The following is a 17,215-nucleotide window of genomic DNA, read 5'->3' as shown; positions in this document are numbered from 1 at the left end:
ATTCTTTTTCTTTTTTCTTATTTTTTTTCCCCAAGACAGGGTTTCTTTGTGTAGCTCTGGCTGTCCTGGAACTATCTCTGTAGACCAGGTTAGCCTTGAACTCACAGAGATTCCCCTGCTTCTGCCTCCTAAGGTCAGGGATTAAATGCGTGTGCCACCACCGCCCAATGAATGATCTGCTTTTTCAGTCTGAAAAATCAATGACCTTGTTTCAGAATAGGAAAGTTAAACCAGTTGTAAGTAGTTGCCTTAATAAACTTCATTATTTGGCCAGAGAGATGGCTCAGCGGTTAAGAGCACTGACTGTTCTTCCAGAAGACCTGAGTTCAATTCCCAGCAACCACATGGTGGCTCACAACCATCTGTAATGAGAACTGGCTCCCTCTTCTGGCCTGCAGGCATACATGGAGGCATAATAAATAAATAAAATCTTTAAAAACAAACAATTTTTTTAAACAAAAATATCCATTATATATATAAAAAAAAATAAACTTCATTACCTAATGGGAAACCTCCGGAGGCTGGAGACCAGGTATGTCTTAACTCCTTCAGAACCACAAAGGCACCATTGGAGGAGTTTTCATTTAAGTCATCTCCAAGTCAATCAGATTTGACTCTCAGAAATGAACTTCCTGAAGAGATGACGATCTGTCATTATTGGGACTATCTTCTTATCAAATAGTAACGATGGCGATTCCTTAGAGGGCGAGATAGGTGCAGGGGCTACATGCTAGTCTATCCCTGTAGCTCACCACTGTTATCCTCCTTCCATTAACTAGATTAGGTTTGAGACCTTCAGTAACTTGTTTACACAATATTGAAATCTGAAGCTGGGTCAGAAAGCCCTAACCAGGCTTTACCACTCAGATCTCTGATGTATGTAACATATGCTTCCGGATGGAAATTCTGGGTCATTGCAAGAGCTGGATCGTAAGCTCTTAAGAAGCCGTGGGACCTAGTACATGACGCAAGAGTAACAATATGTTAGAGCAATTCCTGAGGAGATATGTAAATGTGTTATTCAAAGAAATACGCTGCAAGTTCTCATCGGAATAGGTTTTTTTGTTTGCTGTCTGGTTTTTGGTTTTTGGAGACAGAGTTTCTCTCTGGAGCCTTGGCTGCCCTGGAACTAGCTCCTTAGATCAGGCTGACTTTGAACTGACAGAGATCCGCCTGCTCTGCTTCCCGAGTGCTGGGATTAAGTGTGTGTGACACCACCTCCCGGTAGACAAGAGAGGCTGGGGATAGAGGTCAGTTAGTAGAGACTTGCCTAGCACGCATGAGGCTCTGGGGTTCATCTGCAAGCACAGAATAAACTGGACATACCTGTAATTACAGCCCTTGGGAGGGGAACACACGAAGTTCTGGCATTCAAGACTAGTCTCTATTACATAGGACCCTCTCTCAACAAAACGAGAGCTAGCTCAACAGTTGAGAACACATGCAGCTTTCCCGGAGGACCTGAGTTTGCTTTACAGCTCCCATGAGGGGAGGCTCACAACACAGGCAAATCAGCTCTAGAGGAGGGGACACTCTCTTCTGGCCTCCAGGGTCCCTGAACTCTTGGGTATATAACCACACAAAGACACCCATGCATACCTAAAAATAAAAAGTAAGCCTTAAAAATGGTACAAAATAGAAAAGACAAGGGGCTGCAGGGGTGTGACTCGATGGTAGGGTGCTTCCCAGTAAATACGGGGCCCGAGCTTCAAACTCTAGTACTAGAAAAATCGCTTAAAAAGGAAAGTCTAAAGAGAAAGGATTCAATACAAAAAGCAGGTAAAACTTGAACATTAGAAAACATGAATCCTGACCCCTAATCATCACTTCTCAGTGGGGGACCTTGGCTAAATCTATCTCTTCAAATTAAATATTACTAATAAGCACATCTGTGATGGCTAGTTTATGTCCATTTGGCATAAGCCAGAGTCATCGGGGGAGGAAAACTCAGTTGAGAAAAAGCCCACATCATATTGGGCTGTGGGCAAACCTTTGGTGCGTTTACTTAACTGAGGATTGATGTGGTCGGGCCCAGCTCACTGTGGGTGGTGACACCCCGAGGTTGGTGGTCCGGGATGACTGCATGCACACACACACACACACACACACACACACACCCCTGCACAAGTCAGGAAGTAGTACCCCTCAACAGTCTCTGCATCCTGCCTCCAGGTACCTTCCTGGACTTTCCTCAGTGATTGACAGTTATCTGTGAGGTGAAATAAAATCTTTCCTTCCAACATCTCTGCATTTACGTCCTAGGTTTACCATGAGAGGCCAAATGAGTGTATATGAAAACTTTTGAACAGACCACAAATCTTTTTTTTTTAATTTATTTATTAAGGATTTCTGCCTCGTCCCCACAACCGCTTCCCATTTCCCTCCCCCTCCCCCGATCAAGTCCCCCTCCCTCATCTGCTCGAAGAGCAATCAGGGTTCCCTGACCTGTGGGAAGCCCAAGGACTGCCCACCTCTATCCAGGTCCTGTAAGGTGAGCATTCAAACTGCCTAGGCTCCCACAAAGCCAGTACGTGCAGTAGGATCAAAAACCCACTGCAATTGTTCTTGAATTCTCAGTAGACCACAAATCTTACAACATGACATCACACACACACACACACACACACACACACACACACACACACACTCAGAGGAACTCTTCCTGTCCAGTGTGGTGGGGTGGATGTTAGACTTGATTCAGCAGGCTGTTTAATGTATTACATGGTCCTCCTTCATTTTGACTCAGTGCAAAAATCCTTCCTCAAGGCAACACCAGGTTCCAAGTCATAAAGTTCCTGGGTGTAACTGAATGAAAACGTCTTATTAGCAGCTCTTATCCAGGAAACAGGGGCACTTGGGATAGTTGGGCCCAAGAATATGAAATCAAGAGAGAGAAGGAATAATCACACAATAAAGAAAAACCTATCCAGACTGGGAATGCTGACTCAAGCCTGTTCCTGCCATCCTGGACCACATACAAATGATGTCCAGGTTAGTCTGGATTACAAAGTGAGAACCTGTCTCAAAACAATCCAAACAAGAATGCAGTTTAATGGCCAAGTTAAGTACCTCATTTTCTGTAAATTTCAATGACCGATATTTAAAAGATTTCTGCACTATTGCATTTTAGTACCTCAAACAATTTTTCCTTTTCTATGATCCCCCCCCGGGGGGATTAGAAATTGTTCAAACTCATCTATATTATAAGACGCATTTGGAAGCAACAGAGTCGCAAGGGTACTGTTGTTTTACATGGGGTTAAAATAAAATTGCAAAGTAGATTGACTTTTTAAAGTAAGTTTGAGGGTAAGTAGTGCGGGGGTCCTAATGGATTTCCAGCCCCACCCCCCACTTCCACCCTCTCCCGCACAATCAGAAGGATTCCTGAAACTTGCTAAAGGCAGTTAGTGACAAAGGCTAGATTTCCGTCAGCGACTTTAATTAAAGTTAGCTTTTAGCCTGTGCCCTCGTCATGTGCCAAAGATTTAGATCGGGATTAGCAAACGCTAATCCACGTGTAAAGACTCTGTAGGCTCCGTCCCGGCAGCCCCCCTGTACGCCCTCTTTAAATGTACGTTTCGACTCCTCTGGTTATCCTTAATTAATTCCAAGAGCTGTGAACAAATTCCCATCGTTGGTGTCTCCTTTCATGAGCCTAACTTTTAAGCAGGTAACCTATCAAAGTCTGGCCTCACATATCAAACTCTGGAAACCCCTTGATCTCGCCTCTACTCCCAGGACAAGGGCCTTTATGCACTTAGTTCTCGCACATTCAAAACTTAATGCTCTTGAAGCAGAGTTAAAAGTTCTCCCCCAAAGGTAACTGCTAATTTTAGGTCTCTCTTAGATGATTTTCAAGCCACGGCCGTATCTGATGGGACCGGAGATGATAAGAAGTCTCCAAACGTGGGTGGTAGTTGGGGGGGAGGGTGTCGCCATAGGATGCCTCCAGGGGCGCTGACAAGCCTCAGAAGTGGGAACTGGACTTCCCTGAACGGGGCCTGGGCGGGTGAGCAGAGCAGGGGGATGGGCAGGGGGCCATCAGGGGAGAAGTCTCCGGCCTTTCCACGTCTCTCAACACCATCCTTCCACCCCACCCCCCTCCTCCGTGCAGAATCCTCAACTGTCCCGCAGGAGGGAGAAGGGCCGGGGGGGGGGGGGTTGGGGTGCTGGCCGCGGCCAGGAGGATTGGCCTTTGTAGCCCGGTGGCCGGCCGTGGCGCGCAGGCTGAGGGGCGGGGGCCTGACCCCCAGGTGCATTGTCCGGCGAGGCCCTCCCCCCTGTCCCCGGGGTCGCCCAAGCGATCGCAGCGTGTCCCTCCGCCAGCAGCGCCGACCTCGCCGTGCGGGGCCCAGGGGCCAGATGTAGAAAGTAGTCCCCGGCCGGCCAGGCTGTCCACTACGCCGCCCTCTGCAGCCTCCCTCCGCCCCGGGCTGGACTCGACGCGCGTGGTCCCCGCGGCCTGGCGCGCGCGCGCGCGGGGGTCTGTGCGCCTGCAAGCGGCGCTTCGCCTCGCTACGCCGGAGCAGCGGGTGCAGCAGGAGCTGCGGGTCCAGAAGAGCAGCGGGAGCAGCGGGCGCGGGCGCACGGCCCGGGAGTATGCCCGCGCAGCCCCGCTGAATGGCGCCTCCCGTGCGCCCGGGGATGCCGCCCCTGCTGCTGCTGTTGCTGCTGCTGCTGCCGCCGCTCGGCTGGGTTCCAGGTGGGCGCGCTCCCCGAGCGAGTGTGCGCGACCGTGCGCGGGGAGGGGGACGGGCAGGGATGCCCCGAGTGGTGTGGCCGGCCCGGGGTTCCCTCGGGATGCGCTCTCCGAGCGCTGCTCCTCGGCCAAGGCCGAGTCTCCGCGGGGCCGATGTCCACTCGCCCTGCTCACGCCATTGTCCGCGCTGCGACCAGCCCGGGGGTTCCGCGCTGCGTCCCGGGCCGCGGCCGCACGTGGTTTTATTTATATTGTTTCCTGAGTGGTAGCCTCGCCGCGCAGGGGGCGCCGCGGTTGTCTGCCCGTTTCCAGGGTTTGCAATGGATCCCTCAAGTCTCGGGGTGGCAGAGCCGGGCGCCCCCCGCTTCCGCAGCTCGAAACTGAGCAAGGAGATGGGAGGGTGGAATTGCAACGAGAAGGAGCTTGAAAGTTCTGTGGCCCATTTGTGCCCCCAGAGAAGGAGGGAGGAAGGTGTCTGGATAGAACTTACTTTCTGCACGTAGGACTTTGGAGTCCCGGCTGGAGGTCCCTGAAACCGCCAGATTAGCCTTGCACAAACTTGCATAAATTTATTTATGTCCATTTCTTCCACCTTGGTTTCTTCAAAGACAGAAACGTGTACAGTGAATGTTAGGAAAAGGAGGAGATTCGAAAAGGTGTTCAGGGGCCTGAGTTATTTATAAGTTACAAGCACTGCTTTTTCTTTCTTTTCTTTTTCCTGGAAGAGTTAGTTTCAGTTAGCAAGAGAAAGGATCAAAGTAGGATGCGGCTCAGAAACACAATGGGTGTCTTTCCGGAGTGGTTGCACGCTGCGAGGTTGTTGCGGTAGCTGCCCTGGGCAGACCTTAGTGGAAGTTAGGAGTTCCAGACTCTGAAGTTCCAGAATCTGTGTTCATTACAAACAGATAAATTATTGCTGGGCATTTGTAGTCAGGGCTTCTCACTAACCAGAAGTGTTTTTTTTTTTTTTTTTTAAATCTCCAACCAAGACCTCTAACTTTGTGTTGGTCCAGATAGATCAACACGCTTTTGCTCTAAATGCAAGATGCAACAAATGCTTTATTCTGAGAGCCCAGCAACTTGTGTATGCTTGGATAAAGCATTTCCTCTGCTCTGATAAAAATGTGTATTGGTTGATTAAGCAATCTCCTATCCCTATTAGACAGTAAGGACCAATTAGTCACGCATTTTTTTTCCAACAGTTGGTAGCTCGAAAAAAGTGAAATAAAGGTTTCTTAATCCGATCACCCACTGTGCACAAACAGCCAGAGTTACCAACTTTTCAAACTCTATTGTGTGTCCTTTAAATACCTAGCTGGCTAGGCAGAAATGAAGTAAATGGATTTCTCTTAAGGAGCGGAGATAGCAACCCTGCTGTAAAAGGGCAGATGGGGGGTAAAAAATGCAAACTTGTGATTTGTCACCAAAGATAAAGGCACTTCCCAAAGGAGTAGTAGGTGCAGGGGTTTCCAAGAACACTTCCAGAGACAAGGAAATCAACTCGCCTGTTCACAGAGTTGGAGTTTTGCTAATGATTTCTTGTAAAATTAGACTTTTATGACTTAACCCTGTTCAAGATCTTTTTGACAAGCTTGTAAAAGTAGCCAGTGACTTGTGCTAGTGAGTTCTGATGATTCTGGGTCTCAGGCCAGAAACCTGAGAACCAAATTCTTAGGCTTCGTATCAGCACCTTCCCGTGTTTTGAATGTAGACATTGTAAAGGGTGACGTCTCTGACTTGTTGAAAGGGTTTGCAGTTATTAGGGTCCTTGGAAGTTATTAGGGTCCTGGAGAACCTGCCTTATACCACAAATATGTGTTTTACAGTTGTGTGCTAAATGACTTTATACCTGTAATTCTGGAAACCGCCTTCTCTCCCTTTCTCTTTGCAGGAGTGTGGGGCTTTAGTGAACTGTTTTTCATGAAAGAACCACAGGATGTAACTGTCACGAGGAAAGACCCGGTCTTTTTAGATTGTCAGGCTCACGGAGAGGGTCCCGTGAAGGTCACGTGGTTGAAAAATGGAGCAAAACTGTCTGAAAATAAACGGATCCAGGTTTTATCGAACGGCTCTTTGTACATCCGTGAGGTGGAAGGCCGGCGAGGAGAGCATTCGGATGAAGGATTTTATCAGTGCTTGGCAGTGAACAAATACGGGGCCATTCTCAGTCAGAAAGCTCATCTGACATTGTCAAGTAAGTCTTTAAGGTCTTCTTGGTGGTAACAGTTTTTACTACTAGAAGGTTGATTTTTTTTTTATTGGCTTATGAGTAGCATTAAAAGCATACATATGTTAAGAATTTCACCAGAGATGTTAATAGCCGGCGCTAAAGGAGGCTTGCAGAGAAATCTGCAAAGACTTCATCAACTTGAGTTGTGGGGACCTAAATCCAAATTAGGCCTTGAAACCGTCAGGTGACTCTGACTAAATTTCAGACATTGCACACTGTAAGGATTACATGAAGAAGTTTGGCCCGTGCCAACAGAGCTGTTGTAAGAGCTCAGTCTTTTGGAAATCAAGGAATGGAAGCAATCCCAAGTAAATCTTTCTGCTGTGTGACTGGCTCTTGAGTGCTAAATCTTTCCTACAGCCCAGCCTTCCATCTCTCAGATCGCCCGTGCTGCATTTTGATTGTAGGAGAGGGCCTTGGTCAGTAACTCTCAAGCCTTTGAAGTATTTCGAGGCATTTCCAGCTGGGAGGGAAGGAGATCAAGGCTGTTCCTCTCTTAGGCCCAATGGAATCAAACCAGATCTGTTGGTTTTCTCCAGTTATCATAACATCTGCTGTCTCAGGATTTCCTCTGTGTTAACATCGTCCGAGCAGCTGTCGGCCTTATGGTCCATTGGGCGGTGGTTGATCTGGTAGCTGCTGGGTGTGGGACAGGTAAGGGAACAAGGTCACCACCTCTTCAGGTGACCAGGTGACACACTCAACAAAGTGGGGTGTTGGGAAGAGTTTTACAGCGCTGGCCGTGCTGTTAACCCCCAAAGCGCAGGTTTTCGCACTATACACACACTGACCCGTTCATAAAGCATACAACAGGAAGAGCATGTTCTTGAGATAACCACATAACCCTTAGGGGAGTGGGTTATCCAAGATCTCCACAAGGGAAGCTTGAAGCTTTGAGTTTCCCAGGTGACTTAACTACAGCTCAGGGGCACGGCTCAGGGGCACGGCTCAGGGGCACGGCTCAGGGGCACGGCTCAGGTAATCGAGGTAATTGTGTGGTGAGGATGAATTGTGGAGAATAACCACAAGCAGGAATATATTTATGTTGAACTATGTTGGCAAGTTAGAGATGTTGCCAAGCCCCACCCCGCCCCCACCCCTGCCAAAGAAGAACAGACCCCTGAAAGATTTCTGATAAACTCCACCCCAATACCCCCTACCGTCTTCCTTTGGCTTTTTTCATTGACTCTTGGCTTCCCTGTACAGTATCACTTTGAGGAGAATGTGCACTTTAGCCTTATGCTCTGTTCAGCGTTTGAGTCTTGTGTAATGAGCAGTCATTCTGGGATTCTTCTATTCCCATCTTTTCATATTTGTGGAATTTTTTTTTAACTTTTTCATGCCAAGGAACTCTAGTTTTGTGTTGCCTTTGTGGGGAAGTGGGTGGTGGAGGGGAGTGGACAGGGCTTAAAAGACAAACATTTATCAGGACCACACTGGCTTCCAGGACCTCCCGAGAAGCCTGATAGAATCCCACAGCTCATCCAGCTTTCTGACTCCATAAATAAAATCTGAAATGAATAAATATTAGGACCAGGGGGCTGGGTTAGTAATGCAGTGTTAGAGCATGTGTTTGGCATACATGAGTGTCAGGGTTCAATTCTAACCTCCTAAACCAAACTCAAATAAAAAAAAAAACAGCCAATCACTTAAAAAACTTTCAACATTTTGAGTACCTTCACATTTTTGTATCTTTAATTTTTTTATTAATAATACCAAATTACATATTGATTACTTTACAAAGTATTGTGGGGAAGTAGATGACCTAATCTTCATAGTATAAGTATAAACTTTGGATTGAAAAGTCAGGTGTGGCACATACCTGTGACCCCATCATGTGGAAGGTTGAGGCAGGGGGATGGAGTTCTAGACCAGTTAGAACTGTACATCAAGACCCTGTCTTAGAAATGTTTATTTACTCAGCAAACCATCTCGCAGACCTTCAGAAACAAACTCCCCAGATAAAGGCCTAGACCACCTCCTGCTCTAGGTGGGGGCTTTCAGCCAGTCACTATTACGAATTTTAAAAGGCAAAACGCACAGCGGATTAATTTAAGTTTTTCTTTAAAAATAAGAAGGCTTTCCGCGATCCTGGATTCGTACTGTTTTGTTGGTTAAGAGACCGTGTCTTGTGACAGGGGCTTTAATCATTCTTCCTGTGCAGATGTTATCCAAAGTGAGCAGGAAGAGGGGAGCATTAAGTGGGCATTCTGTTGTTTCTGTGTGTGTTTTTAAAGCTCGCTCTTCCACTTGCTGATAACAGCAGGGTACGAGTGTGTTCCTTTTGTTTTCTCAGGGATTTTATGAGTGAATGCAGCTTTTGCTTTAGTGATGGTGGTAGCTACCTGTAATCTAAAACTTTAATCTGCGCCACTCTCGGGCTTTTTAACACACAGCCTGAGTCTTAGTTTCTGAATTTAGCGGCTAGAAGTGGAAAGTTGCACTCTGGGCCAGAATTCCATTATTCATGTGTAAATTAGGAATCGGCAAGGTTAAAAGGTTAGACACTGGCCGGGGTGAGGTTTACCCTGTGATAAAGAGCAGATGACCCTCATTCATTGGCCCCAGCTTTCATGTGGCTCTTCTGCAAAGTTGCTTATTGCCATGAATTGTTCTTGAGGAATGCAGAAACTCGAAAGCGAGCAGGCCCTTCCTTAAGTGTCACCGTGGGGCCTTATCTCCCAGCACATCGGTGCAGGGTTCTTCCCCAGGGCCTGGAGGCTTGGCTTTCCGGTTGTTCACCCAAGCACAAAAGAATGCGTCTACTTTAGTTTTGCTAAGGCATCCCGTTTTAAAAAAGGAAAACATAGGGTTAAAGTAATATATAACTTTTTTTTAAGTAATCCTTTGTATTGATGGTCATTTTATCCTCCCATTTTTACATTTTCATGTAATTAGAAAAGAGAGGGGAAGGATGTGGGGAGCCCTTTTTCTAGTTGTGTTCAATAGTAATCAGAAAATTAAAATAGGGCCTATAAATGTAAATGTGTTTTAGTACATCAAAATTTCACCTACTTGAGTGCTAAGTCTTCCTTGTATAAACACCACAATTAAAATGTTTTAGGGATGCCCAATGACCAGAGAGCCGACTTGCTCTTCCTTGCCTTCTTAATGCTGGCGTAAGATAAGTCTCATAGGAGAGCATTAGTGTGCTTAAAGCAGTCTCATATTTCAACAAGTTTAAATTAAGATAAGGGAAGTAAAGGAGGAGGCGGGCACATTCTGTGATGTGTAAAAGTCTGGCCATCAGTGAGGACTGAACAGGAAGCTCGTTGTTTGTTTCCTTTCCATAAAAGGTGGAAATTGAAGCCTCCAGATAGGATGAGAGCACAAACCTGGCCTATATTTCTTAGGGTTTTCCTTTCCTTTTCTTTTTTTAAATCTTGGGCAAAGATAAAAAAGAATTTGTAGATGGAAGAACCTAAGTATTCTCTTAACTTCATAATTCTTTTTTAAACATTTGAGGTTAATTTTAGCCCCAGTGAAGTTGTTCAGGCAAGTCATTCCTGTCCTGGAACTAGCTCTTGTAGACCAGGCTGGCCTCGAACTCACAGAGATCCACTTGTCTCTGCCTCCCGAGTGCTGGGAGTAAGGGCGTGCGCCACCACTGCCCAGCCAGACAAGTCATTTCTGTAACTTTTAACCAGGAAGAATCATTGCCTTTAGTAAGATATGTTTTTCGTGAATAAAATGCTACTACTTCAGTTTAAGATGAAGTTTTGAGGATTTTTATTTTGTAGGTGTGGTTTTCTGCCTTAAAGAATAATTTATCAATCATCACCCAAAGTTTAATTAGAAATGTAAAGAGCATTTAAAACAACATTATATTTGGGAAAAGGGGTTGATGTGGCAAATGAAAACAGAATAAGAATGTGAAAATATAGGTCAGTTATTTGGATTTTATTAGGGATCCTGGACCCCAAACTAGCAAAATTTCTCTTCATTGTTCTTGTCCCAGTGGGGTTTGTACACTTTGAGGGGCAGTGTTGTATCTATGAGACTGGAGCTCTTAGCAGAATTCAGCAGTTCTAACATTGAACTCAAAGCCGCTGAATTTCGGAAAAATAAAGAAAAGGAAACAGACATTTCGAGAGATTGGTCGGCCAACCCTGTAGAAATAAAACGCAGTTCCTGCTTTCTGATCTCTTAGAGAGTACGTGGTTTGGACGATCTGTTTAAGTTACTGGTGCCTTGGGCTTCTTCCCAGGCTGGCTGGGCGCCGAGACCTCTCAGCTTAAGGTCTGCTTATCAGGGGCCTGATAATCTCTGGGTCAGGGAACCAGTTTTTCTGATTTTATGTGTGATTCACGTCTCACTTTCTGCCACTTGTAACACTACCTCCGAGCTCTTCAAAGTTCGTGTTTTTTTTTTTCTTCTTTCCTCTATTGGAAACAAAGCAGGATCCAGCAAGGGGGTAAAGTTCTATGTTTCTTGAAGACACATACACACACACACACAAATGTGTTTGTTTTCTTTCTGCCCATTTTTTAAGTGAAGTCTCGAGGGTCCTGGGTCTATACCCTTTTGGTCAGCCGTCTCTGATGATTCCAAAGCTCTTCATAGCCAGGGGTTTACAGCCCCTGAGGATCTGTGCTCCCAAATTTAACAGCTGGGTCTGTTGAGAAAAATCACAGCAATTTAAGAGACTAGCCGAAAACTAATCTTTTAAGCAAGACTTTAGGCTTAATGCATATTTCAGCTAATAAATCAAATACGTTTGAGGATACCTCTGTGAAAGCCATATTTTTAACTGCAGTGAGAAGACAGGATTTTATCCTATAGCCAGAGTTGTTCAGCTATGCTCATTGCTAGGAAATTAGCTAGGATTCATTTAGTGAACCGATCAAGACTTACTTGCAGAAAATCAGCCATGTTGAGAGTCATGCTTGCTATCTTTGGGAAGAAGATATATTTATTTTTATTTTGTGCCTATGTGTGAATGCATGCCTGCAAGTATATACACTGCATACATGCCTGGTACCCATGGATGTTGTCAGATCCCCTGGAACTGGAGGGTGTTTCAGGCAGTTGTGAACATCTTGATCTGGGCATTGAAAACTGAACTCTGGTCCTCTATAAGAGCAGCAAGCAGAGCTGGAGAGATGGCTCAGCGGTTAAATATCTGTCTGCCCTTCTGGAGGACCTGGGTTCAATTCCCAGCACCCACAGTGTAGCTCACACGTAGCTTCAGTTCCAGGACTTCTGACAGCCTCACACAGACATACAGGCAAAACATCATAACATTTAAAAAAGAAAATCTTGGGGGGAAAAAAGCCATGTGTGGTGGCACATGCTTGTAATCCCAGTTCTCAGGAAGCAGAGGCAAGCAGATCTCTGTGAGTTCAAGGCCAGCCTGGTCAGCAGAGCGAGTTCCAGAACAGCCAGGGCTACACAGAGAAACTCTTTGTCTTGAAAAACCCAAACCCAAAACAAAACAAGAAACAACTGCTCAACTGCTGAACCAGCCCCTCTGCTGGAATACATTGAAGCAACTTTGATGACCGGATCTCAGTGAGTTCAAGGCCAGCCTGGTCACAAAGCAAGTTCCAGAACAGCAAGGACCATTACACAGAGAAACCCTGTCTCGAAAAACAAACAATTCTAAAAACATCTCAAGTAAGTCTATTTTATATTGCCTGTCCCCTTTGCTATAAAGTGTCTTTAAATTCATTGCTTACACCTTGGTCCGTAAGAAAGGAAGCAGCTGGTGATGTCGTCATTGGCGTGATGCTCGCAGTTCCCTACCTGGCAGCATGCACAGACACAGTTGATGGAGATGATGTGCAAAGCAGCTCAAACATGGACCACAGCCTCTCCAGGGCTGTGATGCTGGGCTGGGCTTGCAGAGGGCGGAGGCAACATCCTGACAAACATCTCTTACACTAACCTTACAAATTCTTTACTTTTTTTTTTTTAAGAAAAACCAAAAACTTCTGATTCTTAAAAACTGCTTTTTATGAGGCTTAAAAAGCCAAATTCTTACAGACTAAGCAGAAGGCATGAATTTAAAATGTTTGTTTCCTTAGTTTCTGGAGGCCTTGCCCTTTCCAGAGTGTTTATAGATGTATGTTTGGCAGCTTCAATGTTGACAGCAGTTGGATTAATGAAGAGACTGGGGGAATGTGGGCACTGTTTCACACTGGGTTAGTGCCTGGCATGTGGAAAAGATAATCTTTTCAATGCTTTATTTAGGAAACTATAGTGACACTTGTTTTATTTATTTTATTTTTCAAAATGCGGTTCCTCTGTGTAGCTCTGGCAGTCCTGGAACTCCCTCTGTAGACCTGGCTGGTCTCAAACTCAGAGATCCACCTGCCTCTGCTTCCCGAGTGTTGGGATTAAAGGCGTTTGCTGTCTGTATGACACTTTTTTTAAAAAAAATATTTCATGTGTATGAGTGTTTTTGTTTTCATGTATTTCTGTGGACCATGTGTGTGCCTAGCATCTGTAAGTCTAGAAGAAGGCATTGGGTCTTCTGGGATTGGTGTTACCAGCGGTTGTGAGCTGCCGTGTGGGTTCTGGGAATTGAACCTAGGTCCTCTTAACCAGTTCTCTTAACCACTAGGCCATCTCTCCAGCCCCTGTTGTAGTTATTTAAATATTTTCTCTTGTGGTTCTGCTTTATACGGTGTGTGTGTGTGTGTGTGTGTGTGTGTGTGGTGTGTGTGTGTGTGGTGTGTGTGTGTGGTGTGTGTGTGTGGTGTGTGTGTGTGTGTGTGTGTGTGTGTGTACACATATATATATGGATTAGCATGCCTGTATAGGCTAGAAGTGTCGTTCTCAGGTGCTGTCTGTCCCTTTAAGAACAAAGTCTCTCATCGTCCTGGAGTTTGCTGCGACAAGGCTGGGCTGGCTGGTCAGTGAGATCCAAGGATCTGTCTCTCTGCCTCTTTGGTGTTGGGATTACAAGTGTGTGTCTCTAGGCCTGGCTTTCTTTGTAAGTTTGGGGATCAAACTCATGACCTCATACTTGATCAGTGCATACTTGACTGGTGTGCTCTCTTCCCAGCCCCATAAGGACTGCGTGAGATAAGTCATATTCTTTTGCAAAAATTCTCCTAAGGATAAGCCTTCTTACTGTTTTATGATTTTTAATTAAAAATTGTTGTAGCTTCATTTAGATGTGTGTGCATATGTGTATGTGTGTGTGTGCATTCGTGTGCACATATGTTGTCTCCTTTCACTCTGTGGGGCCTGGGATTGAACTCAGGTCCTCAGGCTTGGTGGAAGACCTTTTAGTCTGCTGAATCATCTTGTTGGCATTTGTTCTGTAATTTTTCATGGTACTCAAATCGTAGTAAAACTCAGAAACATTTCTTCTGTGCTACCAATATCCCCCAGACCTCAGGAAACTGTTTATAAAGGTATTTCTGGTTGTGGGTGACATTCTCAGAGTTCCTAAGCTTTGGAGTAGTTCAAAATTTGGGCCAGAAAATGCCTCCCTATGGTGTCATCTGATGCCGCCCATGTTGTGTTCCAGCATCCCTGGCCTTTTGGGCTTCCCAGGTCCTCTGTGACAACCGGAAAAACCCAGACACTCCTGTTTGAGGACCACTGATACTTCTGTGGATGGCAGGAAACTTCTACCCTAGAGAGTGTATTGGGGTGTTCTGCACACTCTGCGGCACTGACAGGCCACAGAACATTGGCTGTGCGGTAGCATGTGGGCTAATGGTGAACACAAGTCTCCATGTAAATCTGCAGTCCCCTCCTCTGGTTTTGAGCAGAAGCCTTTAAACTTCTGCTCATAAATGATACCAGGAGGGTAGCACCCTCCTGCCTCCCCAAAACAGGGTTCTCTGTGTAGCGCTGTCTGTCCTGTGACAGCTCTGTAGAACTGGCTGGTCTGAAATACAAAGATGCACCTGCCTCAAAACCGAGTTTGAGGTTAAAGGCATGTGCCACCACGGTCTGGTGTGGATGGTAGCACATCCCCAGGGTCCCAGGATCAAGTAAAGGGGAAGGCACTGGGCTTGACTGGTGTGTACCAGCCCACAAGGAAGTTTGCAGACAAAATTTCAAGTGGTTGTTTTTAAAATATTTGTTTTAGATTACTTATTAGTGACAGGAAAGGAATCTGGTAGATTTCTGTCTTCATCTTTCTCAAGATGTTGTTTGTGAGAGTGGGAATGTGTGTGTGTGTGTGTGTGTGTGTGTGTGTACATGTTCATGGGTATGCTTGTGGATACATGTGTTTGTGTGTACTTGTAGAGCCAGAGGTCAATTATCTAGTGTGTTCTTTAGCCTCTTTCTACCTGTTTTTAGAGACAGGAAAACTCCTTGAACCTGAAGCTTGTTAACTCAGTAGTCAGTTAGCCAGTGAGCCCCAGAGACCCTCTGCCTGTGTCTCCCTGGTTCTGGGGTTACACTGCATGCTCTTATACCTGGCTTTTATGTGAGGCTGAGAGATCCGAACTTGGGTCCTCATACTTGTGCGACAGACACTTTATTCCCTGTGCCTGGTCTCCTCTCCCCCTCCCTCTCCTCTCTTCTCTTCTCAATAAGATTTTGTTCAACCCCATTATACTAGAACCATTTAAGTCCCTGAGAAGAATATTAAAATTACTTGATAGTATTGGCTAGTATTTAATGCACCATTTTGTATTTTGTTTATGGGAGGCTTAAAGCCAAATACAGATAATTTAGATACTTGTGCTTTATTTATTTATTTTTATTTATGTGGTACTAGGGATTAAACCCTGGACTTTCTCCAAAGCAAGAATTCACTTTGTCAACCAACATCTCTTAGTTCCAGCTTGGCTAGGACTAAGTATTTTTTTTTAATGATTTATTTTTATTTTATGTGCATGAGGTTTGCCTGTGTGTATGTATATGTCCCATATGCATGCAGTTCCCATAGTGGCCAGATGGGGGTGTTAGAGCCTCTGGAACTGTTGTAGGCAGTTGTGAATTGCCCAGGTCCTCAAGTGCTCTCAACCACAAGTCAGTTATCGCTCCACCCCTATTTTTAAGATTCTAGAACTGTTCAGTTCTATACTGCTATGTGTCTTTGAAAGTTTGCACATGTGAGATACAGTTTTATAAATATTAATGGTAAATTCTGATGTATATCAATTCAGCATTTTAAAAATATAGTTAAGATTTTCTCTTGAGAGCTTTACTAACACCTTTGTGTAGAACAGATGACCCTGCTGCCCTTAGCGTCTATTAATATGGTAAGGTTTAATTTCCCCCAGCTTTCAGTCTGAATTAGTGTGAGTCTCTTTGATGAGGTTTTAAGTAATTCAGATTAAAATACTGACCTCTAAGTGGATTTGGAATAGGAAAAAAAATGCTTTGATGTCAGCATTAAAAAAAATATGCTAGCTGTGGTGGTACATGCATTCAATCCCAGCACTGAGGAGGCAGAGGCAGCTGGACCTGTAGGAGTTTGGGCCAGCCTGGTCTAGAAAGATACAGCTTGGGGCTATAATGCAGAGAAGCCTTATCTCAGAAAAATTGAAAAGAGGGGGTCGCACAGCTTTTCTTGAGAGGTTTTTAACCAGTTACTGTTTCCTGAATAAATAGAATGGTAAAAATTTGTTAGCCCACGCCTTTCATCCCAGCTCTCGGAGGCAGAGGCAGGCAGATCTCTGAGTTCGAGGCCAGCCTGGTCTACAGCGCGAGTTCCATGACAGCCAGGACTACAGAGAAACTCTGTCTCCAAAAACTAAAACAAACCAACAAACAAAATTGTGTGTGTGTGCACGCACATGCGTGTGTGCGTGTGTGTGTGGGGGGGGTGGATGAGTGTCCCACAGCGCACCTGTGGAGGTCAGAGCACAGGACAAGTTGTAGGAATCAGTTCTCTCCTTCCATCACGTGGGCCCCAGCTACAGATCAGGTTGCTGGGCTGGGCAGCAGGTACATTTACCCACTGAGTTTTCTATGTTCCCAGAAATTCACATTCATGTTCTAACTTAGCAATTAAAAAAAAAACAACTTTTGCTGACATTTATTCATTATTGCTTGTGCTTGTGTGTTAAGGCATGTGTATATCCTAGTGGAGGCCACATGTGATTTGCAGGAGTTGGTCCTCTTGTTTCACCCTGTGGGTCCTGGGGTTGAACTCAGGTCTTCGGGTGTGGCAGCAAGTGTCGTTACCCGCTGTGCCGTCTCATCAACCCAGTTAGTCACAATGTCTTTAAAAGAATTTTAGTTCAGGGACTACTTTGACTAAAGCTGTGTGATCGCCAAAGGTGTTTTTGAAGCTATCTGAATAGCATCAGTGACAGGGTATGATTTCTTAAATATTTTTGTTTGTTTGTTTTTTGAGACAGGGTTTC

At 45.3% G+C, this 17,215-nt stretch overlaps 1 protein-coding gene across 1 annotated transcript in view; it reads left to right on the top strand.

Moving 5' to 3' along the window:
• Nucleotides 1-4,620: 4,620 nt before the first annotated feature.
• Prtg (protogenin) overlaps nucleotides 4,621-17,215 on the top strand; it is a 108,886-nt gene continuing 96,291 nt past the window's right edge. The window contains exons 1-2 of the mRNA XM_041679824.1: nucleotides 4,621-4,702; nucleotides 6,591-6,893. Of these exons, the coding sequence (XP_041535758.1) occupies nucleotides 4,621-4,702; nucleotides 6,591-6,893 (385 nt within the window). The remainder of the gene's footprint in view (nucleotides 4,703-6,590; nucleotides 6,894-17,215) is intronic.

Source organism: Microtus oregoni, unplaced genomic scaffold (assembly GCF_018167655.1).
Source record: "Microtus oregoni isolate MIOR12 unplaced genomic scaffold, Mior012 000032F_ref0000030, whole genome shotgun sequence".
Classification (NCBI taxonomy): domain Eukaryota; kingdom Metazoa; phylum Chordata; class Mammalia; order Rodentia; family Cricetidae; genus Microtus; species Microtus oregoni.
Note: the sequence above shows the minus strand (reverse complement) of the source record. Positions and strands in the feature narration are given on the sequence as shown.